The sequence below is a fragment of the Eschrichtius robustus genome, chromosome Y, assembly GCF_028021215.1.
Source record: "Eschrichtius robustus isolate mEscRob2 chromosome Y, mEscRob2.pri, whole genome shotgun sequence".
NCBI lineage: Eukaryota > Metazoa > Chordata > Mammalia > Artiodactyla > Eschrichtiidae > Eschrichtius > Eschrichtius robustus.
This window is the reverse complement of record NC_090846.1, coordinates 3,158,645-3,186,505: the sequence shown is the minus strand read 5'-3', so window position 1 is coordinate 3,186,505 and position 27,861 is coordinate 3,158,645. Positions and strand designations below refer to the sequence as shown.

At 41.7% G+C, this 27,861-nt stretch overlaps 1 protein-coding gene across 6 annotated transcripts in view; it reads right to left on the bottom strand.

The window, feature by feature from the left end:
* Window positions 1–4,760: 4,760 nt before the first annotated feature.
* LOC137757634 (lysine-specific demethylase 5D-like) overlaps window positions 4,761–27,861 on the bottom strand; it is a 49,775-nt gene continuing 26,674 nt past the window's right edge. For all 6 annotated transcript variants that reach the window (XM_068534224.1, XM_068534226.1, XM_068534228.1 and 3 more), the window contains exons 14-27: window positions 12,068–12,187; window positions 11,751–11,945; window positions 11,297–11,478; window positions 11,090–11,214; window positions 10,817–10,964; window positions 9,260–9,356; window positions 8,383–8,741; window positions 7,824–7,962; window positions 7,218–7,397; window positions 6,925–7,062; window positions 6,158–6,745; window positions 5,800–5,878; window positions 5,471–5,670; window positions 4,761–5,359 (exon numbers count right to left, since the gene is read on the bottom strand). In XM_068534224.1, the coding sequence (XP_068390325.1) occupies window positions 5,006–5,359; window positions 5,471–5,670; window positions 5,800–5,878; window positions 6,158–6,745; window positions 6,925–7,062; window positions 7,218–7,397; window positions 7,824–7,962; window positions 8,383–8,741; window positions 9,260–9,356; window positions 10,817–10,964; window positions 11,090–11,214; window positions 11,297–11,478; window positions 11,751–11,945; window positions 12,068–12,187 (2,904 nt within the window). In that variant the 3' untranslated portion in view covers window positions 4,761–5,005. The remainder of the gene's footprint in view (window positions 5,360–5,470; window positions 5,671–5,799; window positions 5,879–6,157; window positions 6,746–6,924; window positions 7,063–7,217; window positions 7,398–7,823; window positions 7,963–8,382; window positions 8,742–9,259; window positions 9,357–10,816; window positions 10,965–11,089; window positions 11,215–11,296; window positions 11,479–11,750; window positions 11,946–12,067; window positions 12,188–27,861) is intronic.

Sequence of the window (27,861 nt, the reverse complement as noted above, 5' to 3'; positions counted from 1 at the left end):
ATACAGAAACTGCATTTATGGAACTTACATTCTTGCCTGAAAGATGAAGCAATAAAATGGACATCGGCTGTTGAATCCCATGGCAGTGTGGCCTGCCTTGCTCTGCAGCGAAGGAGCCCTGTGTTCACATCCTAGCATGATCATTAATTGGTTTCGGGAAGGTGGATAAGATTCTTAAATTCTCTAAGCATCAGCTTTCTCATAAAAAAACAAAAAAATGAGTCTATTAATATTGCTTCCATAAGAGGGTTGCTTTGAGAATTGAATCAAACGGCATATTCTGAATGCCTAGCAGAGCACCTGGCAGATATTTAACTGTTCAGTAAATTGTGGTTATTATTATTAAGATGGCTTGCTGCTCCTATGAACCTGAAAATTCAGGAGCAGCAGTTTATTTGGAACAAAATTAGTGTAGAATTCTGATGAGCTGTGGAGAAAAGTAATGAATCACAATATTTGTGACATAGAGAGTGGCCGCTCTTTGAAAATGGGGCAGATTTTTTCTTAAAAATGTCATCCTACGAGACCCAGGCCCAAGGGGTTAGAGGAAGCACGACAAGGATTGAGGTGTCTCATTGGAAACCAGATGTGGACACATCTGAAGAAAAGAGATCATCCAGAGCAATGCTCAAGTAGGTTATTAATCATACAAATTAGAACGGACCCTGCAGGCAAAGTTACTGATGCTCCCAAATCATTAATGATTTTTGGAATCCCACGAAGACTTTAGGAACTGTGGAATCACCAACTTTGGTATATGTTAAATAATCACAATGATAAAAATAATTATCCATTAGGGGAAGTGCAGAAAATGTAGACAAGTGAAAACAAGAAGAAAAAAAAACCTAGAAATGTCTTTTTTCAGAGCATCAACATTATGGTGTATTGTCTCCCAATCTTTATTCTTCTTGACACTTAAAGGAGAGCCACAAACTAAACTGGAAATTATTTCACAGAAACAGGACACTTTTTTCCCCCCCTGAAAACAAAACAGGTGTTATTTCATTGTCTCTGACAGAGAAAGCTGAACAATGAATCTCAGACTCCAAAAAAAGCATTTCAGTAAAATATCAGAGTTACCGTTTGCGCCCTTAAAATTGCTGTAATAGACCTCGGCATTTTTGAATCTTTGTTCTACTAAAAGGTGAGAGGAAAATGTGCACAGGTGTCTGACATAAGCAAGATGGTATTAAACGACCCTATATTAGTGGGTTGGAAATACGCTGATGAAATAGAACTAACACAATACCTTGACTAAAAAAGAAAAGTACTTACTTGGGTCTCTCTGTTGGAAACAAAGCACAACTCTGAAATTTGCTTCCGTTTTGAGTTTATGCGCACTCCAACTAATCTCTTTTCTTCCTTAGGGTGTTTGAAAATGATCCCAGAATGCTTCCCTTCAGCATAATCCATGGATCATAGTGGTAGAAGTTTATTCGATTCCCTGATAGCTGTTCTAATTAGGCACATGAGACTATACTGGTTGCCTCAAAGTTCTGTCCAGATCCCTCATAGGTTATGGATCCAAAAGTAGGTGGAATGCAGTACAGACTGGCCCGAGCTGGGAAGGCTGTTGGAAAGCTAACGGGGCAATTGCTCTTTTAGGATTTGAGACTAACCCAGTGGATATTGGATGGAAATAGATGTCCTGAGCTACAGTGACTCGCTGGGACCTTGTAAAAACAGTATCTTGCCCTGGAGTGATGTAACTTGGGTCATGCCATATACTGCTAGGTCTCCAGCTTGATGGACATCCACCCAGCATCTCAATTAGCCAGCTCTGCATGTGCACACGTGCTTCTGTGGCTCTGAGTGCACAGCCCAGAACACTGAGGACCAAGCAAACCTTCCAGTACATACGGGAAATTGCAAGTGAACCACTTGTGTGACCGAAGATTTAAGCCGTATGAAGGCAAGAGATGCCTATTCGTCATCCACACCCCTGCATCCTGCAGACGCAACGCAACAACTGAAGAGAACTTTTCAGTGCATGTGCTGAAGACATGAATTTCTCTTCTCATTCTCTGTAGGGTTAATTTCCAGAGATACAGCAGAATGTAACAGAACAATGAATCAGTGCCTGGCAGAGCCATAAGTCTTAACAAAGAGGCCTGACTGGTCATCTGCCAGATGACAGAGGAATCCCTCTGCCAATCATTGCCTTAACTCGGATTTACAAACGGGTATTAAAAGTACTGAAGGGAGGTTCCAAATCACCAGCTTTAAAAGGGAATATCCAGAGCCCTAATAATCCTGTTTTTTTTCTAGCCAATACCTTGTTTTTACCATATATTAACTGAGTATCTAGTTGAGTCCTTCTGTGTCTTTTCTATTAACACACCATGGTTTTGGCACTTCTTAATCTGTGTCCAGTCAATAAATTTGTTTTTTATTGGGGTATAGTTGCTTTACAAGGTTGTTAGTTTCTGTTGTACAATAAAGTGAATCAGCTATATATGTACACATATCCCCTCCCTTTTGGACCTCCCTCCCACTCCCCCCATCCCACCCATCTAGGTCGTCACAGAGCACCGAGCTGAGCTCCCTGCGCTATACAGCAGGTTCCCACTAGCTATCTGTTTTACACGTGGTAGTGTATTTATGTCAAACCTAATCTCCCTATTAGTCCCACCCTCCCCTTCCCGCAGTGTTCACATGTCCGTTCTCTACGTCTGCGTCTCTATTCCTGTCATGCAAATAAGCTCTACCATTTTTCTAGGTTCCACATGAGTTAATGTACCGTTTTCCAAAAAAAAATTTTTAATTGGGGTAAAGTTTTACAATGTTGTGTTAGTTTCTACTGTACAGTGGAGTTCCCCGTGCTACACAGCCGGTTCTTGTTATCTATTTTATATTAGTATATATGTCAATCCCAATCTCACAGTTCATCCCACCCCTCACTTTCCCACCTTGGTGTCCATACATTTGTTCTCTACACCTGTCTCTATGCCTTGCAAACTGGTTCATCTGTACCATTTTTCTAGATTCCACATATATGTGTTAATATATTGGTTTTCTCTTGACTTCACTCTGTACGACAGTCTCTAGGTCTGTCCACATCTCTACAAATGACCCAATTTCATTCCTGTTTATGGCTGAGTAACATTGTGTGTATACACCGCATCTTCTTTATCCATTCATCTGTCAATAGACACAGACATTAGTTGCTTCCATGTCCTGGCTATTGTAAACAGTGCTGCAATGAACACTGGGGTGCACGTGAGTTTTTGAATTATGGTTTTCTCAGGGTATTCCCAGCAGTGGAATTGCTGGGTCGTATAGTTCTACTCTGCAGGCAGAAGCTCAACTCTTTCACTACATTATCAGTATTTTCCATTAAATGGTAATTCTCAAAACGGTGAGCTGCATATGTAAACTGAGGGAACAAATACAGGGAGCAGATGCTGTATTTAGAAGACACTCTTTAGAAAACACAAAATTTCTGAGGCCCATGGGGAATCATAGGTCCTTTTGCCACATTGTGGGGGAAGAGGAAAGACACAAAAGCTTAAGAAATAATTCTTCTACTTCGATAAAATATCACAAGACATTCTATTTTACCTGATCCTTATGCTGCAAGAGGATATCACTTTTTTTTTTTTTGGACAAGTGAAAAAGGTAAATCTGGGGGAAGGAGACTATGATTAGGTTTCCCAGTAACAAAGCTGTACTTTAGTATCACCTGCTGGAATAAAGAAGAAAAGGGAAAAGAATAAACAGGGTGGCAGTGATTACAGGCATGAAATTTCACAGAAAAAGAAGTCTACACTGCTGGGGTCAGCAGGAAGAGAGGGAGCAGCATTGACTTAAGACATTCAAACCAGGTAGACAGAATTAGATTACTGGAAAGGAGTAATAGTACAACAGCATCTATATGACTAGACCCCTTAGAGAGAAACAAGAAAAACAAATTGATTAAAGGTCTTGTACTGGTCTTGCCTGAGATATTTACACACTGGTCTCATTGAAATCTTACAAAAAATGCTATTAGATGGGATGTTATATTTATCATTTGAAAGCACAGGAAAAGCTGAACAAGTAACTTTTTCCACTTCAAATCTATCAGAAACAGAACTCAAAGCCAACTGTATATGGAAAAACAGATTGGTTCTAGGCTACTAGAACAATTTGAAAAAGAGTAAAGTGGGAGAAACCACTCTACCTTAATGTAAAACTTCCTAAAAGCTACATTAATCAAGACAATGGAATAGATCAAGACACAGACACACAGTAGAAGCAACATTTTTGACATAATGCTAATAAAGAAAGAAAATAACTTTTCAGTAAATGGTGCTGAAACTGGCATCCATGAGAAAAAAAGTGAACCTTGACCTAAGTCTAACACCTTATACAATGAACAGTCCTTCATCCCTACCAAGAAAGACATTATGCATTTTAAAACTAAATTTTTACATTTCCAGACCTCAGCCCTTCACTTTTTCTGTATTCCCAAATATGCAAAAAAAAAGATCTGCAGTTTCAAAACACACCTGGTGGTGTTTTATTTCTAAGTAAATAAATTAAACATAGACAACAGCTCTAACAATGTGTTTTGCTCTATTCTTTTTGGCCTTACCAAATAATTACATCATAAATGTCTTTTATTACAATGTGAACCAAGGTGAGAAAAGAAAAGGATGTAGAATGAACGTGGAAAAAGACTTTAAGCACCAAAATATTTTAAAGATATAAGGGGGAAAAGAAGAGGAATACAGGAAGAGAAAAAGAAAAAAAAAAAAACAACACAAGACATTTGCCTTTCTCAAGTTTTATTTGCACCAGTCTAGGAAAAAAAGTGGCTTAGGAAATATCTCCCTGTATGCTAGTCACAGTAATGTTGCTGGGAAAAGGTGCTATCCGTAGGGACAGAGCTTAAAAAATATGACCTTTAGGAGTTAGGATTTGAGAACTGTCTGAAGTGACAAATCCTAGATAGAAAAGAAGGTATAGGACCTACAAAGGTCCAGGAGGCAGTGGTATTAAATAAAAATCTTTTGTGTTATTGTCACAACTCTTGCTGCTCAGGGTACGACAAGTGTACCAAAGGTGTTAAAGAAGGAAATGGTGTTGTAGGAGCTGAATCCTTCTCTTGTAAGTTATTCTGGTTCCCTTTCAAGATAGGGTTATGCTCTGCAGGAGGTGTCATGAATGTATTTTCACAATCTGTTCCCTCCTCAAACTCTTCTTCCTCTTGGCCCTCCTCAGGCTTGATCTGTGAACTCCGGGCCTTTTTTGACTCCACCTCTTCTTGAACAATACGTTCACTCTTTCTACCCAGATCTGCTTTCCGCTGCCGCCGCCGTCGCTTCTCAAGTACCTGGCCCCTTATCCGACTTCCTTGATGCTCAGGCTTCTCCAGCTAGAATAATACACAGACAAGCAGAAAGGAGTTGTGGGTCAGTGGCCAGGCCTGGAATTTCTGCCTACTTGGTCTGATCTCCTGGCCCTGGCCATCACCCCACCACATCACCTCCAGAAGCGTGCGGATCCGTGCTAGGTCTGGAGGCTGCCCAGCTTGCAACAGCTGCCAGATGCTGTGGTTCTCATCCAGAGTCACCTCAAGTAGATCCCCCTCCAACATGAGCTCCTCCAGGGGGGCCCTAGTTGCCTCAGGCAGTTCCAATACGGGGCCAATCAACTGGGGCAGTACTGAGGAGAGCTGTTCCAAGTCTGGGGCATGTGGAGACAGGCTGCATTAGAGTCTGCTCCTGTCTGATCCACAACACCTTGACAAAGCCAAGGACTACATGGATTACTCTGGTAGTATCTATTCAACAGCCTACCTACACTTAGACATACCTGTCTTATACAAGTCATACCCGGCAGCTACCTTCTCAGGACTGCTTACACTGTCTCTGTTCTCCAGCAACCCTTGGACCTGCAAATGAAAGCAAGGATGAGTCACAACAGCAGAAGAACCAGGCCCTATTGTTCCTCCCCAAACACCAAGCATGGGGATCCTCCACCTCCTGCAACAGGAAAGCAGACACAAGTTTACAGAAGTGGGAAGTCTAGGGATCTGCACAACATGAATGGGGCAGGGAGGCTAGACCAAGAGAGACTGAAAATTCAAGAACAAAAACAGGGCTGCATAGTAAATACGGGTAGTGAGAGGAGAATGAAATTTAAGGACAAGAGCTGGCACTGGGCTGCTAACCTTGGTCATCTTGCCATTGCCTTCTCTGGGAGGGTCAGAGACAGCAGCTGAAGAGCAAGTATGGGGATCCTTGGGTGTGGGTTCAAGCTGCAGCTGCTGGCGAAGCTCAGCCAGCCGTTCCAAAAGAGCAGTCACATCCTTAGATGCCAGAGCTTCTCTGGCACGGCCTTGCCACCCAATGGCCCTCTCTGTGAGGCACTGTAGGGCCTCACCCTCGGGCAGCCGCACAGGCAGTCTCTGCAGTGCTACCAGCAGTGACAGTATGGTCTCCAGGCGTGGGCGCCGTGAGCGCATGCACAGTGGACACAAGAATTTGGTGTCCCACTCCCACCAGGCCAGCAGTGGTGATGAGGTGGCACTGGGTCTCAGGGAGCTGAAGAGGCGGGGTACTGACACACATCGCCCGTGGAACCAGTCCTGACATAGGTCACACTGCAGAGCTTCCACCCCGGCTGGTATCTGCCCACACACACAGATGGAGGTTGCAGAGGAGGCTGTAGTTGATGGACTGAGCTTGGCGGAGTTCGTGTGACGAAGCTGCAGGATTCCTTCCTTCTCCTTCTGCTCCCCCTCCTTGAAGGCCATAATCTGCCAGGCCCAGGACAGAAGAATGGCAGATCAGCAGTCTACCCCCCTCCCTCTTTTGGTGCCATTAACACCACAAACCACGAGTACTAATGCCCAGGGAGCAAGTGGTCTACCTACTGTCACACAGCTGAGACACTTTTGGGCAGGTTCTTCACCCCATCTGTGCCCAAGTTCCTTACCACAGAGCCTGGGTCCCTGAGGTCCTTCGCAGAAAGTCCCAGCAGCTCTGTATCAGATTTATATAACCCCATCTCCTTCTCCATCCACCAGCTGCGCCTGGTCCTGTCTGAACCAGTGTCTGCACATGGGCAAAGCACCTGAGGCAGACAGACAGAGAAGTCAGGATTTCCCCACCTCACACCCACTTTCCTCTCCTCCCAGGACCCTCCAAAGTCCCATGTTCTCATATGAGTCATGTCACAAGAGCAAGGCCAGGGATATGACTGGTGTGGTTCATGGTCACAGGATGCACCTCCAGCAATGTGTAGCATGAATTCTTCTTCAGGAACATCTTGGAAGCCTTCTCTCTCCAGGAGTGTGCTGTCAGTACCTGCAACTCTAGCTGTTTCAGCTCTTCCAGCCCTACCGGTAGGTCCCGGCCCACAGCTACCAAGCCCTCCAAATCATCCAAGCATGGGTAGTGGTCACCATTCTGTGATAGGGGCAAGAGAAAAGCTCAGCTGAGTAATGTCAAAAACTACTAAGTGCAGACATGCTGACCAATGTTGAGTTTCATGCTGCATAGTCATGAAGAATCTAGACTATTCTGGAGGAAAAAGAGGGATAGCAACAACTTTTCTATCAGAACTCCCAGTTTCACTTCAGGAAAAAACACCTACTTAACAGGCCACTTGTTCTGTTCTGCTTTGTCTGGCCCCTTCCACATTGATACTGTCTGCTCTAGGCCCATGCACGTGCTTCCCTTTCACCTGTTCTCATGCTGATACCCTTAGTTCCTTAAGGGTGCCCTTCAACCTGCAGCTTCCACTTTCTAGCAAAACCCAACTGAGTTATCTAAGACCGAAGTGTCCTTCTTTTAGCTGAATGTTTGAGGTAGGAAAAGAAACAAGGTTCTCACTTGAATCTCATCCACATCAGCAATCCAAGCCTGTGCCTTGGTCAGAGCCTCTCTGAGTGCCTGGATGTTAGGTAGGTGAACAGGGATGTTTTCTGTCTCACGAATTATGGCTTCCAGTGTAGCTAGTGGATGCTTCTGCCTAAAAACGTTTGGGGAGAAAGAACCAATCCTTAATGTATATATACACTGGGTTTTTTTTGGTCCTAGATTTCTTTGGCAAAATCAGAGGCAATGAAAACTTTGACAGAGAAAGTGAGCAACAATTTTCCAATTCTTAGGAACTCTCTAAACACCAAAGTAAACGTGACTCTTCTAGAAGTCACGTCCAGTGTCTCTCATCTGAGAACAAACTCAGGCCAGGAGTATTTCCTCAATTATTGCCTTTAAACAGTAAAGTATCTATAGGACTGTATGACATGTCATATTAATCCTTTATAGTTTACTGGATGGGTAACTGGGACTCTGGTACCAGGGTCGTGCATTAGAAGCCATACTTAGGATCACCCCCAAACTACAAAGACTTCGAGTCACAGTAATATGAAAAAAGTCTGGGCTCCACCTGGCCTCCAAGCAGAAATGAGCCTTTTCTTCCCAGCGCTCTGCAATGGTCAGCAGCTCCTGAAGCTCAGCCCGGGCCTTCTCCACAAAAGGGCTGGAAGCTACTTTGGCACCTGTAACCAACAGCCCCTGCATGATGACCAGGGAGCCCCTTTGGGCCGAAGGGTCCAGTGCTTGCTTTACTTCATCTAGCCATCGTGCTTGCTCCACTTGCTGCTGGAGCTGATGGGCTTCAGGCACTTCCACACCCAGCTGCTGCCCCCTTTCCAACAGGGACCGCAGTTGCCCCAGACTGGGTGGCAGTGAGGCCAGGGCTTCCCGGGCCTCAGCTTGGTAGTCCTCCACCTGCTGCAGGAAATCCTGTAGAGAAATTGAATAACAAACATATTCTTTATTCACCCTGATACTCAACCAGCTGGCCTTGTTGTGCTCCCACTTATCTTCAATGATGTCCTAAGACATGGTCTGCTTGATATCAGCTGATTTATTTACCATAAATACCCCTGCTTCTCCTTTAATTATTTGAAATTTACTTTTTTTTGGCCTACTTTAACACCATCTTACTTTTCTAGAAAGCTTCCTGAGACTTTAAAGTAAAAAAAAAAAAAATCTTCCCACCCCCTTCAGGTTCTCCAATGACAGGAGTAAGACTTTCATGTAGCCCTCTGCTTAGTATGTATAATAACTTTTGTTTGGAGGGTATCGCCTTTACTGTAAGCTATCAGGATAGACATTGTTGGACCAGCCATCTGCATAGCTTCTAAGAAAGATGTATCGTAAGGAGCTACTTAGAATAATCAGTTCTCACACCTTCCTAGCATCTTAGACTTTGCTAGTATCTGATGTTAACAAGGATTCCATGCCACATCCCTCTTCACCTTAACATCCCTCATCTGATGCATGGCACAGGGGAGGCTGCCCATCTGCTCAAGAAGGACCCGGAGCTCAGTCAGGGTCAGTTGTGGTGTTTCAATCCTGCAGGAGTCAGGCAGAAAGAATTCACTCAATGAACCTGCAAAGTCCATACTTCATGCATTCATGAGAAACCCATCATCCTTATCTCTCTTCCATGTAATTAAAAGTCATTTTCTAAATTGGTACTGTGAACCAGTAAGTTAAGATAAAAAAGACCTGAGGACAATTGATAGCTGACAGAAACTGTTAACGAAGAGAGTGGAGATAACCTAAGTGAGAGAATCTAAGTTTTTAAAAAATTTTATTTATTTTATTTTTGGCTGTGTTGGGTCTTCGTTTCTGTGCAAGGGCTTTCTCTAGTTGCGGCGAGCGGGGGCCACTCTTGATCGTGGTGCGTGGGCCTCTCACTATCGTGGCCTCCTCTCTTGTTGCGGAGCACAGGCTCCAGACGCACAGGTTCACTAGTTGTGGCTCACGGGCCTAGTTGCTCCGCGGTATGTGGGATCTTCCCAGACCAGGGCTTGAACCCGTGTCCCCTGCATTAGCAGGCAGATTCTCAACCACTGCGCCACCAGGGAAGCCCGAGAGAATCTGAGTTTTTGAGGAAATTTAATAGTTTGGGGTCTAGGGTGGGTGTCATTAGTTAGAAGAGTGAAAATAAATACAGTGTTTTTCTGGACATAATGAAAATATGAGATGGTCCCTAGATAACTTATTTGCTGTAGTATTCAGTTAAGACATATAAGGAGATCTAAATGTAGAATAAGTAAGACATAAAAGTAAACAGCCAACAGGATATGAGCAGCAGTCAAGGCCACTGACCATGAGTATCCCTTGTCAAGGTGCGAAAGTTTTTATTTCTTTTGAAGTAGAAAAAGGAAAGAAGTTATCTACAAGAAGGGAATTCACCTCTACTACCTTTAACTTTTTAAAAACTTCTTTAAGTTAAAAAGAAATGCCTCTGACATTCTGATTAATTCCTACTTTTCCTTTACCTAAAATTTATAAAGCATATGTATATAAATAATCACTAAGTTAATTTTTCAGTCAGAGAAGCAGGCATATATCAGCTAATCATATACTTCTGCAACCAATTATGTAAACACAATGTGAGGATTTCTTCCAAATTCTAAAATTTTATCTGCCTACATAGAAAAACATAAATTTTGTGGAAATTCCACTGGTTGAATATCTTTATGAAATTTGCTGATAGGTCAGGACTACAATTTTTCCATTCACGACATATTATGTTTGAAATTGCCTATTTTCAATGGTTTGTTGTTCATATCCCATTGTTTTCATGTCTTAATAAGTTCTCACTGTAAGTCACCCTATGTTGAATCCATGCCTTGTCAACTAGATTATAACTACTGGTCACCAATAAATATAACTTATTATATATACACAAATATATAACATATTAACTTTTGTTACATGGATTCTTCACTTATGGTCTACCCATTTTTTCTTACCGATTTTCACATACTGCCCATCCTTTTTGGCTCTCTTCTCTAACATACCTGACCTCTTGGCCACTGACCAGACCCAAGACTTGGGAGACACAAGCCTCTGCTTCATTCAGGCAGTTTGTCAATCGCTGAAGCAGCTCACTGTTAGGGAACCTTCTTTCACGGGCCTCAGACTCCAGTGCCCTTAGCTCTTCAAAGCCTGGAGAGACAGTTAAAGTTTCAAGAGGTAGGCAGTATTATGAACAGTTGGAGAAAAGAGGTTGGGAGTGCTGAAGAAAAAGAAACAACGCTTGCCCTTGGGTTGTTCCACCTCTTATCACTTACTCCGCTTCCGGCCATCCTCTACCTCTAGGGCCACTCGCACTTTGTTAGCCCAGGTGTCAAAGGACTTGGCCCGAACCTTCAGCTTATGTAGCATGGCAGGGAGCTCATCCAAGGTGTAACGATACCTGGGGGAATGGTGCAAAGAAAAGCACATCTGGCCCAGTTCTATAAACTCCTCTGTGTCCTCTAAGTAGGCCCCATGCTCACCGCAGGTACTGCCGGCTACTGGAACACTTGCAGAGGTCATTGATGTGGGAAAGGCAGACAAGGCCATCTGGGCAGTCATAGCAGGCCAGGGCTGATAGGAAGCATGTCGTCTTGCACTTGATGCACTGGCGTTCATCATCTGGGAGCAGCTCAAAAGCCTCTCGCTCAGCCTCCGTGATGCCCTGGGGGTGTTCAACCCACATATACTGTAAAGACTAGGAGCAGGGTTGTGGACACCCCACCTCAGCCAACACCGAGCCCTGCTGTGGGCTCAACCTTGTAAGGACAGCTGTAGAGAAATCGGAAGAAAAAAATATAAACAAATACAGTTTTTCTTCATCTTCAAAATGTATGACTTAGAGATGAGGAACAGAATTCTTACTCAATTTCTGTCTATGTCTCCCATCCATAGTCTACTTCATTGAATCCCTGAGTTCTGTTCTCCACCACGCACCTTGTCCAATAGGGATTTTCGTAAACGTCGCTCCTCCTGCACCATAATGAACATCTCCTTGTACACAGCCACAGCCAGGTTCAAGTCTAACTTCTCTGGAAAGGCAGCCATTTTGCATATGAGCTCCTCATGGGAGAAGACACAGTAGCGCCGAAGTCGGCGGTAGTGTTCGATGCACTGGCGTCCAGCAGGCAGCTGTAAGCAGTTCAAGACTATATTAGAGAATCTGGAGACCAGAGTGCTTACCTTCTCCACAATAACCTCTACTCATATTCTTTACACTTTTCTATCTGCAAACCCATCCATTCCAGACTCACCCAGTCAGCAGTACAAAAGTTGACAGCCTCTGCAAAGTTGTAGCCTTGGTTAAAGCCGCTGTGGTAAGCTCGAGGGAAAGTGATGACAAATTCTCCTGCACACTGATTTGTGCGCACAACCTGAAAAGAAGAGACAGGAGGGTGTGGGTCAGGACTAAGGATGGGAGGACGTAGAGGTAAGAATGCTTTTCACATAAACTCTACTTCATTTACATGCCCTAAAAGAGAAAATGAAGAGTGTGATGGTTAAAAGTGATATTCAGACAAAAGTACAGAGGAAAATAATGCCCAATTAAAGAATTAAATACATGAATCATCCATAAACGAGAAGAAAATTCTTAACGTCAACAAATAAAGAAATGTCAATTTCAAAGGTCGGGAAATAATATTAGCACAAATGATGGAATGGGAACTCCAAACTTTTGTCCCTCTACCAACGATTAGGCTGGCAAAAAGTGTCCTAAGCATTTTCAAAATTCTGCAGTATAATCACAAACTACAAAAACCATAAATTAAAAACAAAAAAATGAAAACACAAAGAAGAAGAAATTTTTAAAATGTCACAAGTACACCATGGTGTCATAACTTCTCTGCCTATGACCCCTTCACCCAATCTTAACAGCTACCTTGAGGACAGCAGTTTTAAGATCCTGGTGCAGCCTGCTGGTGCCTGCAGCACAATGTACACCTTGTTTTCAAAAAACTGATGTGTGTTTTGACCTGTCATATGGCTCCCTGAAAAATTAGCTCAAGTATCTCCCCTTATTTCATCTGCCTGAGGGTTTCCCCTCAGGAATAGAAGCGGCTTCACATGTTCTGTTTGTTGAAAGCATGCAAAGAAAAATGTATTACCCATTGTCACCTTTACTAAGAGAAAAAAGACTGACCAAAAAATAAATTCTAAAATGCCTGGGAAGTAAAAGGCAAGGGAAAGAGATATTTGGGGAAATAAGGGCTCTGAAAAGCTCCTACTTATTTCTGAAAATTGAGAAGGCTATACGAATACTAAGGAAAAAAACCTGTGAAGACCCTAAACTCCTACCTCTGGCTGATTTTTTGGCTACAATCAGGTGGTTACAGTTTTAAACAGTTTTCACTAAGCACTGAAAAAGAGCCCCCAACCAGAGCCAACCTGGGAAGACTGGGAGGATATATTTTTCTTTCTCCTTGGTTTAAGGAAAAGTCTCACTGATAGATGACTACCACTCTACTGGAACAGAGAAAAAGAATAGACTTTACAAGATTACTTCAAGCCCATAAAAAAGACACTCGAAGTCATTAGTCATTAGGGAAATGCACATCAAAATCACATGAGATACTTCTTCTTACCACTGTGATGGCCAAAAAAATTTTTTTAAAGAAAATAACTGGATGGCAAAAATGTAGAAAAAATGGAACCTGTCAGTAGGAAAGTATACTGGTGGATCCACTGTGGAACACAGTATGGAGGTTCCTTAGAAAGTTAAACGTTGAATCATATGATGCATTTCTGGCTATATAACAAAGAATTGAAAGCAAGCGCTCAGGGACTTCCCTGGCGGTCCAGTGGTTAAGACTTCACCTTCAAGGAAGACCTTCAAGATGGCAGAGGAGTAAGACATGGAGATCACCTTCCTCTCCACAAATACATCAAAAATACATCTACATGTGAAAGAACTCCTACAGATCTGAACGCTGAACAGAAGACCTACTGAACGCTGGCAGAAGACCTCAGGCTTCCCAAGAGGCAAGAAACCCCCCACGTACCTGGGTAGGGAAAAAGAAGAAAAAAACAGAGACAAAAGAATAGGGGCAGGACCCACACCTCTGGGAGGGAGCTGTGAAGGAGGAAAAGTTTCCACACACTAGGGAGACCCTTCACTGGTGGAGATGGGGGTGGCGGGGGGAAGCTTCGGAGCCACGGAGGAGAGCGCAGTAATAGGGGTGCAGAGGGCAAAGCAGAGAGATGCCCGCAGAGGATCGGTGCCGACCAGCACTCACCAGCCTGAGAGGCTTGTCTGCTCACCTGCCAGAGCAGGAGGGATCTGGGAGCTGAGGCTCCGGCTCCAGAGGTCAGATCCCAGGGAGAGGACTGGGGTTGGCTGCATGAACACAGCCGGAAGGGGGACAGTGAACCACAGCTACCTGGGAGAGAGTCCAGGAAACAGTGTGGAACAGCCTAAGAGGTAAGAGACCACTGTTTTGGGGTGTGCAAGGAGAGGGGATTCAGAAAACCATCTAAACTAGCTCCAGAAACGGGCGTGAGCCGTGGCTATCAGCACGGACCCCAGAGACGGGCATGAGACGCTAAGGCTGCTGCTGCAGCCGCCAAGGAGCCTGTGAACAAGCACAGGTCACTATCCACACCTCCCCTCCCGGGAGCCTGTGCAGCCCGCCACTGCCAGGGTCCCGTGATCCAGGGACAACTTCCCTGGGAGAACACACGGCACACCTCAGGCTGGTGCAACGTCACGCCGGCTTCTGTGGATGCAGGCTCGCCCCACATCCCATAGCCCTCCTTCTCCCCAGCCTGAGTGAGCCAGAGCCCCCGAAGCAGCTGCTCCTTTAACCCTGTCCTGTCTGGGTGGGGAACAGACGCCCTCAGGCGACCTACACGCAGAGGCGGGTCCAAATCCAAAGGTGAACCCCAAGAGCCGTGCGAACAAAGACGAGAAGGGAAATCTCTCCCAGCAGCCTCAGGAGCAGAGGATTAAATCTCCACAATCAACTTGATGTACCTGCATCTGTTGAATACCTGAATAGACAACGAATCATCCCAAATTGAGGCGGTGGACTTTGGGAGCAACTGTAGACTTGGGGTTTGCTTTCTGCATCTAATTTGTTTCTACTTTTATGTTTATTTTAGTTTTTAGTTCTTATCATTGGTGGATTAGTTTATTGGTTGGGTTGCTCTCTTCCTCTTTATTTTTATTTCCTTTTTTCTCTTTTTGTGAGTGTGTTTATGTTTCTTTGTGTGATTTTATCTGTTTAGGTTTGCTTTACCACCATTTGTTTTGGGATTCTTTCTTTTTTTTTTTTTTCTTCCTTTTCTTCCGAGCTGTGCAGCTGGCAGGATATTCGTGCTATGGCCAGGTGTTGGGCCTGAGCCTCCAAGGTGGTAGAGCCAAGTCCGGGACACTGGACCACCAGAGACCTTCCAGCCCCACATAATAACAATCAGTGAGACCTCTCCCAGAGATCTCTGCCACAACACTAAGACTGAGCTCCACCCAAAAGCAAGCAAGCTCCAGTGCTGGATGACCCATGACAAACAACAAGCAAGAGAGCAACAACCCCACCCATTAGCAGAGGCTGCCTAAAGTCATAATAAGTTCAGACACCCCAAAACACACCACCAGACGTGGACCTGCCCACCAGAAAGACAAGATCCAACCCCACCCACCAGAGCACAGGCACCAGTCCCCTCCACCTCAAGCCTACACAAGCCATTAAACCAACCACACCCACTGGGGGAAGATACCAAAAAAACCCAGGAACTACGAACCTGCAGCCTGAGAAAAGGAGACCCCAAACACAGTAAGGTAAGCAAAATTAAGAAGACAGAGAAACACACAGCAGATGAAGGAACAAGGTAAAAACCCACCTCACCAAACAAATGAAGAGGCAATAGGCAGTCTACCTGAAAAAGAATTCAGAGTAATCATAGTAAAGATAATCCAGAATCTTGGAAATAGAATGGAGAAAATACAAGAAAGGTTTAACAAGGACCTAGAAGAACTAAAGAGGAACAAAGCAATGATGAAAAACACAATAAATGAAATTAAAAATACTGTAGAAGGGATCAATAGCAGAATAACTAAGGCAAAAAAACAGGTAAGTGACCTGGAAGATAAAATAGTGGAAATTACTACCATAGAGCAGAATAAAGAAAAAAGAATGAAAAGAATTGAGAACAGTCTCACTCAGAGACCTCTGGGACAACATTAAACACAGCAACATTTGAATTATAGGGGTCCCAGAAGAAGAAGAGAAAAAGAAAAGGTCTGAGAAAATATACGAAGAGATTACAATTTTAAGCTTCCCTGACATCGGAATGGAAGTAGTCAATCAACTCCAGGAAGCACAGAGAGTCCCATACAGGATAAATCCAAGGAGAAACATGCCAAGACACACATTAATCAAACTATCAAAATTGAAGAAAAGAAAGAATATTAAAAGCAGTAAGGGAAAAGCAACAATAACATACAAGGGAAAAACCATAAAGATAACAGCTAATGTTTGAGCAGAAACTTTGCAGTCCAGAAGGGAGTGGCAGGACATATCAAAAGTGATCAAAGGGAGAAACCTCCAACCAAGATTACTCTACCCAGCAAGGATCTCATTCAGATTCGACAGAGAAATTAAAACCTTTACAGACAAGCAAAAGCTAAGAGAATTCAGCACCACCACACTAGCTTTACAGCAAATGCCAAAGGAACTTCTCCAGGCAGGAAACACAAGAGAAGGAAAAGACCTACAATAACAAACCCAAAAGAATTAAGAAAATGGTAATAGGAACATACATATCAACAATTACCTTAAATGTAAATGGATAAAATGCTCCAATCAAAAGGCAGAGACTGGCTGAATGGACACAAAAACAAGACCCATATATACGCTGTCTATAAGAGACACACTTCAAACCTAGGGACACAAACAGACTAAAATTGGGGGAAGGCAAAAAGATATTCCATGCAAATAGAAATCAAAGAAAGGTGGAGTAACAATACTCATGTCAGACAAAACAGACTCTAAAATAAAGACTATTACAAGAGACAAAGAAGGACACCACATAACGATCAAGGGATGAATCCAAGAAGAAGATACAACAATTAAATATTTATGCACCAACACAGGAGATCCTCAATATAGAAGGCAAATGCTAACAGCCTTAAAAGGGGAAATCGACAGTAACAGAATAATAGTAGGGGACTTTAACACCCCATTTCACCAGTGGACAGATCATTCAAATGAATATAAATAAGGAAACACAAGCTTTAAATAACACAGATGGACTTAACTGGTTGATATTTATAGGATATTCCATCCCAAAACAACAGAATACATTTTCTTCTCAAGTGCACATGGAACATTCTCCAGAAGAGACCATATCTTGGGTCACAAATCAAGCCTCAGTATTTAAGAAAACTGAAATCATATCAAGTACCTTTTGTGGCCACAATGCTATGAGACTAGATGTCAACTACAGGAAAAAACCTGCAAAAAATACAAACACATGAGGGCTAAACAATACACTACTAAACAACCGATGGATCACTGAAGAAATCAAAGAGGAAATCAAAAAATACCTAGAGAGAAAGGAAAATGAAAGCATAATGATCCAAAACTTCTGGGATACAGCAAAAGCAGTTCTAAGAGAGAAGTTTACAGCAATACAACCCTACCTCAAGAAACATCTCAAATAAACAACATAACCTTACAACTAAAGCAATTAGGGAAAAAAAGAACTAAAAAAGCCCGAAGTTTGCAGCAAGAAAAAAATCATAAAGATCAGAGCAGAAATGAATAAAATAGGAACAAAGAAAACAGTAGCAAAGATCAATAAAACTAAAAGCTGGCTCCTTGAGAAGATAAACAAAATTAATAAAGCATTAGCCAGACTCATCAAGAAAAAAAGGGAGAAGACTCAAATCATCAGAATTAAAAATGAAAAAGAAGTAACACTGACACTGCAGAAATACAAAGGATCATGAGAGACTACTACAAGCAACTTTATGCCAATAAAATGGTCAACCTGGAAGAAATGGACAAATTCTTAGAAAGATATAACCTTCTAAGACTGAACCACGAAGAAACAGAAAACATGAACAGACCAATCCCAAGTAATGAAGTTGAAACTGTGATTAACAATCTTCCAGCCAACAAAATTCAAGGACCAGATGGCTTCACAAGTGAATTCTATCAAACATTTAGAGAAGAGCTAATACCCATTCTTCTCAAACTCTTCCAAAATACAGAAGAGGGAGGAACACTCCCAAACTCATTCTACAAGGCCACCAACATCTTGATACCAAAACCAGACAAAGATGTCACAAAAAGGAAAACTACAGGCCTAAATCACTGATGAACACAGATGCAAAAATCCTCAACAAAACACTAGCAAACAGAATCCAACAGCACATTAAAAGGATCGTACACCACAATCAAGTAGGGTTTATCCCAGGAATGCAAGGATTCTTCAATATATGCAAATCAATGTGATATACTATATTAACAAACTGAAGGAGAAAAACCGTATGATCATCTCAATAGATGCAGAGAAAGCTTTCGACAAAATTCAACACCCATTTATGATAAAAACCCTCCAGAAAGTAGGCATAGAGGGAACTTACCTCAACATAATAAAGGCCATATATGACAAACCCACAGCCAACATCCTTCTCCATGGTGAAAAACTGAAACCATTTCCACTAAGATCAGGAACAAGACAAGGTTGCCCACTCTCACCACTATTATTCAACATAGTTTTGGACGTGTTAGCCACAGCAATCAGAGAAGAAAAAGAAAAGGAATCCAAATCGGAAAAGAAAAAGTAAAGCTGTCACTGTTTGCAGATGACATGATACTATACATAGAGAATCCTAAAGATGCTACCAGAAAACTACTACAGCTAATCAATGAATTTGGTAAAGTAGCAGGATACAAAATTAAGGCACAGAAACCTCTTGCATTCCTATACACTAATGATGAAAAATCTGAAAGTGAATATAAGAAAACACTCCCGTTTACCATTGCAACAAAAAGAATAAAATATCTAGGAATAAACCTACCTTAGGAGACAAAAGACCTGTATGCAGAAAATTATAAGACACTGATGAAAGAAATTAAAGATGATACAAATAGATGGAGAGATATACCATGTTCTTGGATCGGAAGAATCAACATTGTGAAAATGACTCTACTACCCAAAGCAATCTACAGATTCAATGCAATCCCTATCAAACTACCACTGGCATTTTTCACAGAACCAGAACAAAAAATTTCACAATTTGTATGGAAACACAAAAGACCCCGAATAGCCAAAGCAATCTTGAGAACGAAAAATGGAGCTGGGGGAATCAGGCTCCCTCACTTCAGACTATATTACAAAGCTACAGTAATCAAGACGGTTTGGTACTGGCACAAAAACAGAAATATAGATCAATGGAACAGGATAGAAAGCCCAGAGATAAACCCACGCACATATGGTCACCTTATCTTTGATAAAGGAGGCAAGAATATACAGTGGAGAAAAGACAGCCTCTTCAAGAAGTGGTGCTGGGAAAATTGGACAGATACATGTAAAAGTATGAAATTAGAACACTCCCTGACACCATGCACAAAAATAAACTCAAAATGGATTAAAGACCTAAATGTAAGGCCAGACACTATCAAACTCTTAGAGGAAAACATAGGCAGAACACTCTATGACATAAATCACAGCAAGATCCTTTTTGACCCACCTCCTAGAGAAATGGAAATAAAAACAAAAATAAATAAATGGGGCCTGATGAAACTTAAAAGCTTTTGCACAGCAAAGGAAAACATAAACGAGACACAAAGATAACCCTGAGAATGGGAGAAGTATTTGCAAATGAAGCAGTTCACAAAGGATTAATCTCCAAAATTTACAAGCAGCACATGCAGCTCAATAACAAAAAAACAAAAAACCCAATCCAAAAATGGGCAGAAGACCTAAATAGACATTTCTCCGAAGAAGATATACAGATTGCCAACAAACACATTAAAGAATGTTCATCATTAATTATTAGAAAAATGCAAATCAACAATACAATGAGGTATCACCTCACACCAGTCAGAATGGCCATCATCAAAAAATCTAGAAACAATAAACGCTGGAGAGGGTGTGGAGGAAAGGGAACACTCTTGCCCTGTTGGTGGGAATGTAAATTGATACAGCCACTATGGAGAACAGTATGGACGTTCCTTAAAAAACTACAAATAGAACTACCATACGACCCAGCAATCCCACTACTGGGTATATACTGTGAGAAAACCGTAATTCAAAAAGAGACATGTACCACAATATTCACTGCAGCACTATTTACAATAGCCAGAGCACTCTATGACATAGATCACAGCAAGATCCTTTTTGACCCAGCTCCTAAGGAAATGGAAGTAAAAACACAAATAAACAAAGGGGACCTAATGAAACTTAAAAGCTTTTGCACAGCAAAGGAAACCATAAACAAGACCAAAAGACAACCATCAGAATGGGAGAAAATATTTGCAAATGAAGCAACTGACGGACTAATCTCCAAAATATAGAAGAAGCCAAACTGAGTTATTTGTAGTGAGGTGGATGGACCTACAGTGTGTCACACAGAGTGAAGTAAACCAGAAAGAGAAAAACAAATACCAAATGCTAATACATATATATGGAATCTAAAATAAATGGATGTGATGAACCTAGGGGCTCGATGGGAATAAAGATGGAGACGTAGAGAATGGACCTGAGGACATGGGGGGGCATGGGGAGGGTAAGCTGGGACGAAGTAAGAGAGTGGCATGGACATATATATGCACTACCAAATGTAAAACAGATAGCTAGTGGGAAGTAGCCACATAGCACAGGGATATCAGCTCGGTGCTTTGTGACCACCTAGAGGGGTGGGATAGGGAGGGTGGGAGGGAGAGAGATGCAAGAGGGAAGAGATATGGGTACATATGTATATGTATAACTGATTCACTTTGTTATAAAGCAGAAATTAACACACCATTGTAAAGAAATTATACTCCAATAAAGATGTTAAAAAAAGACTTTGCCTTCCAATGCAGGGGATGCGCGTTCAATCCCTGGTCTGGGAGCTAAGATCCCAAATGCCTCTAGGCCAGAAAACTGAAACATAAAACAGAAGTAATATCGTAACAAATTTAATAAAAAGACTTAAAAAAAAATGGTCCACGTCAAAAAAGTCCTTAAAAAAAAAAGGAAGTGCTCAAACATTTTTACAGACAAATGTTGAAAAGCAGTATTATACACAATAGTCAAAACGTGGAAAAAACCTAAATGTCTATGGATAAACAAAATGTGGCATATACATATAATGGAATACTTTTAAACCAAAAAAATCAATGATGAATTGACATGCTACAACATGGATAAACCCTGAAATTATAATAAGTAAAAGAAGGTGAGACACAAAGGCTACATACTGTACAATTACATTTACAGAAAATATCCAGAATAGGTAAATCTGTATAGACCAAAAATAAGTCTTTGGCTCAAGGACTAGGAGAAAGGGGTGAATGGAGACTGACTAGATGGCTAAAGATTTGTTTTTGGAACTACACAGAGGTGGTGGTTGCACAACACTGTGGATGTACTAACCCACTGAATTATTCATTTTTAAATGGTTTATTTTCTATTGTGTATTTTGTATTATGTATTTGTATTATGTATTATTGCAAATGTCAACCCCCAAATTAGTTCAGGAAAGTCACTAAACAACAATGCTACCACAAAAGCAGCAATAACAAATACTGAGAGGAGGTGGTAATGACACAATCTGATCTCTGGAGCTGCCACAATACAATACTCATAAGTCCTATTTTCAAGAAAATATTAGAAGGCAAATGAAAAAATAGGAAAGTATCGCCTATTCAACAAAACTATCTCTGAAAACTGGACCTGACAAAACCTGAAAATCAATTGTCTTAAATAGGCACAGTTAAAATACTGTTCAAAGAACTGAAGAAAAACAGGAGAATGGTGTCCCCTGCAAATAGAGAATTTCAGTAAAGTAAAAAATTATAAAAAGGAGACAGAAAAGTATTCTTAAGCCACAAAGGACAATAATTAAGGGAAGAAAGTCACTGGATGGTTTCAATAGATTTGGGTAGGCTAAAGAAAAAATCAGCAAGCTTTAAAATAGGTTGACTGAGATTATTCAGTCTGAGAACCACCGGAAAAAAAAGAATAAAGAAAAATAAACAACCTAAAACACCTGTGGGACACCAATAACATCAATACATGCATTACAGAAGTCCAGAGAAAGAGGACAGAAATAAACTAGCAGAAAGACATTTGAAGAAATAATGGCTGAACAATTCCCAAATTTTAGGAAAAAATGTGCACATCCAAGAAGCTCAATCCACTCTAAGTAGAATAAATTTAAAAAGACACAGTATAATCAAACTCTCAAAAGCCAAAACCAAAGACAGAATCTTGAGAGTAGCAAGACAGAAGCAATTCATCATATATAATGAATCCTCAATAAGACTATCAGCAGATTTCCCATCAGAAATCAGGGATGCCAGAAGTTTGCAATAACACAGAGTGATGAAAGAAAAAAGAATGAAGAAGATATAAAGATAACATTGCTTATATGTGGAATCTAGAAAAATGATACAGATGAACTTATTTGCAAAGCAGAAAGAGAGACACAGATATAGAGAACAAACATATGGACACCAAGCAGGGAAAGGAGGGGTGGGATGAATTGCGAGATTGGGATTGACATATATACATTACTGGATTGACATATATACACTACTATGTATAAAATAGATAACTACCAAGAACCTACTGCACAGCACAGGGAACTCTATACTCAGCACTCTGTGGTGACCTAAATGGGAAGGAAATCCAAAAAAGAAGGGATATATTTCTACGTATAACTGATTCACTTTGCTGTACAGCAGAAACTAATACAACACTGTAAAGCAACTGTACTCCAATAAAAATTAATTTTAAAAAAAGGAAATTACAGGGGGGGTCTGGGCAAGATAGTGGAAGAGTAAGACGCGGAGATCACCTTCTTTCCCACAGATACATCAGAAATACATCTACACGTGGAACTGCTTTTATAGAACACCCACTGAATGCTGGCAGAAGACGGCAGACCTCCTAAAAGGCAAGACACTCCCCACGTACCTGGGTAGGGCAAAAGAAAAAAGAAAAAACAGAGACAAAAGAATAGGGATGGGACCTGCACCAGTGGGAGGGAGCCGTGAAGGAGGAAAGGTTTCCACACACTAAGAAGCCCCTTCGCGGGCAGAGACTGCGGGTGGCGGAGGGGGAAGCTTCGGAGCCACGGAGGAGAGCACAGCCACAGGGGTGCGGAGGGCACAGCGGAGAGATTCCCGCACAGAGGATTGGCGCTGACCAGCACTCACCAGCACGAGAGGCTTGTCTACTCACCCGCCAGGGCGGGCGGGGGCTGGGAGCTGAGGTTCGGGCTTCAGTCGGTCGGATCGCAGGGAGAGGACTGGGGTTGGCGGCGAGAACACAGCCTGAAGGGGTTAGCGCACCACAGCTAGCCGGGAGGGAATCTGGGAAAAGGTCTGGAGCTGCCCAACAGGCAAGAGACTTTTTCTTGCCTCTTTGTTTCCTGGTGCGCGAGGAGAGGGGATTCAGAGTGCCGCATAAAGGAGCTCCAGAGACGGGCGCGAGCCGTGGCTATCAGCGCAGACCCCAGAGACGGGTGTGAGATGCTAAGGCTGCTGCTGCCGCCACCAAAAAGCCTGTGTGCGAGCACAGGCCAATATCCACACCTCCCCTCCCCGGAGCTGGTGCAGCCCGTCACTGCCAGGGTCCCATGATCCAGGGACAACTTCCCTGGGAGAACACATGGCACACCTCAGGCTGCTGCTACGTCATGCCGGCCTCTGCCGCTGCAGACTTGCCCCGCCTCCTCTGTACCCCTACCTCCCCCCGGCCTGAGGGAGCCAGAGCCCCCGAAGCAGCTGCTCCTTTAACCCCGTCCTGTGTGAGCGGAGAACAGACGCCCTCAGGCGACCTACACGCAGAGGAGGGGTCGAATCCAAAGCTGAACCCCGGGAGCTGTGCGAACAAAGAAAAGAAAGGGAAATCTCTCCCAGCAGCCTCAGAAGCAGCGGATTAAAGCTCCACACACAACTTGATGTACCTGCATCTGTGGAATACCTGAATAGACAACGAATCATCCCAAATTGAGGAGGTGAACTTTGGGAGCAATGCTATATATATTTTTTCCCCTTTACCTATTTTTGTGAGTGTGAATGTGTATGCTTCTGTGTGAGATTTTGTCTGTATAGCTTTGCTTTCACCATTTGTCCGATGGTTTGGTCTGTCGATTTTTGTTTTTTCTTAAAAAATTTTTTAATTTTTTATTTTAAAAAATTAAAAAAAAATTTTCTTAATAAATGTTTTTCTTAATAATTTTTTTATTTTTTATTTTAAAAAATTAAAAAAATTATTTTAAAAAGTTAAAAAAATTTTTTTCTTAAATTTTTTCTTAATAATTTTTTTCTTATTTTTTATTTTAATAGCTTTATTTTATCTTACTTCATTTTATCCTCTTTCTTTCTATTTTTTTATCCCTTTTATTCTGAGCCGTGTGGATGAAAAGCTCTTGGTGCTCCAGCCAGGCATCAGGGCTATACCTCTGAGGTAGGAGAGCCAACTTCAGGACACTGGTCCACAAGAGACCTCCCAGCTCCATGTAATAATACCAAACGGCGAAAATCTCTCAGAGATCTCCATCTCAACACCAAGACCCAGCTTCACTCAACGACCAGCAACTACAGTGCTGGACACCCTATGCCAAACAACTAGCAAGACAGGAACACAGCCCCATCCATTAGCAGAGAGGCTGCCTAAAATCATAATAAGGCCACAGACACCCCAAAACACACCACCAGAGGTGGACATGCCCACCAGAAAGACAAGATCCAGCCTCACCCACCAGAACTCAGGCACTAGTCCCCTCCACCAGGAAGCCTACACAATTCACTGAACCAACCATAGGCACTGGGGACAGATACCAAAAACAACAGGAACTATGAACCTGCAGCCTGCGAAAAGGAGATCCCAAACACAGTTAAGATAAGCAAAATGAGAAGACAGAAAAACACACAGCTGATGAAGGAGCAAGCTAAAAACCCACCAGACCTAACAAATGAAGAGGAAATAGGCAATCTACCTGAAAAAGAATTCAGAATAATGATGTTAAGATGATCCAAGATCTTGGAAATAGAATAGAGAAAATGCAAGAAACATTTAACAAGGACCTAGAAGAACTAAAGAGGAAAAAAGCAATGATGAACAACACAATAAATGAAATTTAAAATACTCTAGAAGGGATCAATAGCAGAATAACTGAGGCAGAAGAACGGATAAGTGACCGGGAAGATAAAGTAGTGGAAAAAACTACTGCAGAGCAGAATAAGGAAAAAAGAATGGAAAGAACTGAGGACAGTCTCAGAGACCTCTGGGACAATATTAAACGCACCAACATTCGAATTATAGGGGTCCCAGAAGAAGAGAAAAAGAAAGGGACTGAGAAAATATTTGAAGAGATTACACTTGAAAACTTCCCTAATATGGGAAAGGAAATAGTTAATCAAGTCCTGGAAGCACAGAGAGTCCCATACAGGATAAATCCAAGGAGAAACATGCCAAGACACATATTAATCAAACTATCAAAAATTAAATATAAAGAAAACATATTAAAAGCAGCAAGGGAAAAACAACAAATAACACACAAGGGAATCGCCATAAGGTTAACAGCTGAACTTTCAGCAGAAACTCTGCAAGCCAGAAGGAAGTGGCAGGATACACTTAAAGTGATGAAGGAGAAAAACCTCCAACCATGATTACTCTACCCAGCAAGGATCTAATCCAGATTTAATGGAGAAATTAAAACCTTTACAGACAAGCAAAAGCTGAGAGTTCAGCACCACCAAACCAGCTTTACAACAAATGCTAAAGGAACTTCTCTAGGCAAGAAACACAAGAGAAGGAAAACACCTACAATAACAAACTCAAAACATTTAAGAAAATGGGAATAGGAACATACATATCGATAATTACCTTAAATGTAAATGGATTAAATGCTTCCCCCAAAAAGTACAGACTGGCTGAATGGATACAAAAACAAGACCCGTATATATGCTGTCTACAAGAGACCCACTTCAGTCCTGGGGACACATACAGACTGAAAGTGAGGGGATGGAAAAAGACATTCCATGCAAATGGAAATCAAAAGAAAGCTGGAGTAGCAATTCTCATATCAGACAAGATAGACTTTAAAATAAAGACTATTAAAAGAGACAAGGGCACATACTAACAGCCGTAAAAGGGGAAATCGACAGTAACACAATCATAGTAGGGGACTTTAACACCCCACTTTCACCAATGGACAGATCATCCAAAACGAAAATAAATAAGGAAACACAAGCTTTAAATGATACATTAAACAAGATGGACTTAATTGATATTTATAGGACATTCCACCCAAAAACAACAGAATACACATTTTTCTCAAGTGCTCATGGAACATTCTCCAGGATAGATCATATCGTGGGTCACAAATCAAGCCTTGGTAAATTTAAGAAAAATGAAATCTTATCAAGTATCTTTTCCGACCACAGTGCTATGAGACTAGATATCAATTACAGGAAAAGATCTGTAAAAAATACAAACACACGGAGGGTACACAATACAGTACTTAATAACGAAGTGATCACTGAAGAAATCAAAGGGGAAAGCAAAAAATACCTAGAAACAAATGACAATGGAGACATGACAATCCAAAACCTACGGGATGCAGCAAAAGCAGTTGTATGAGGGAAGTTTACAGCAATACAATCCTACCTCAAGAAACAGGAAACATCTCAAAAAACAACCTAACCTTGCACCTAAAGCAATTAGAGAAAGAAGAACAAAAAAACCCCAAAGATAGCAGAAGGAAAGAAATCATAAAGATCAGATCAGAAATAAATGAAAAAGAAATGAAGGAAACAATAGCAAAGATCTGTAAAACTAAAAGCTGGTCCTTTGAGAAGATAAACAAAATTGATAAACCATTAGCCAGACTCATCAAGAGAAAAAGGGAAAAGACTCAAATCAATAGAATTAGAAATGAAAAAGAAGAAGTAACAACTGACACTGCAGAAACACAAAGGATCATGAGAGATTACAACAAGCAACTCTATGCCAATAAAATGAACAACCTGGAAGAAATGGACAAATTCTTAGAAATGCACAACCTGCCGAGACTGAACCAGGAAGAAATAGAAAATATGAACAGACCAATCACAAGCACTGAAATTGAAACTGTGATTAAAAATCTTCCAACAAACAAAAGCCCAGGACCACATGGCTTCACAGGCGAATTCAATCAAATATTTAGAGAAGAGCTAACACCTATCCTTCTCAAACTGTTCCAAAATATTGCAGAGGGAGGAACATTCCCCAGCTCATTCTATGAGGCCACCATCACCCTGATACCAAAACCAGACAAAGATGTCACAAAGACAGAAAACTACAGGTCAATATCACTGATGAACATAGATGCAAAAATCCTCAACAAAATACTGGCAAACAGAATCTAACAGCCCATTAAAAGCATCATACACCATGATCAAGTGGGGTTTATCCCAGAAATGCAAGGATTCTTCAATATACACAAATCAATCAATGTGAAACACCATATTAACAAACTGAAGGAGAAAAACCATATGATCACCTCAATAGATGCAGAGAAAGCTTTCTACAAAATTTAACACACATTTATGATAAAAACCCTCTAGAAAGCAGGCATAGAGGGAACTTTCCTCAACATAATAAAGACCATATATGACAAACCCACAGCCAACATCATCCTCAATGGTGAAAAACTGAAACCATTTCCACTAAGATCAGGAACAAGACAAGGTTGCCCACTCTCACCACTATTATTCAACATGGTTTTGGAAGTGTTAGCCACAGCAATCAGAGAAGAAAAAGAAATAAAAGGAATCCAAATCAGAAAAGAAGAAGTAAAGCTGTCACTGTTTGCAGATGACATGATACTATACATAGAGAATCC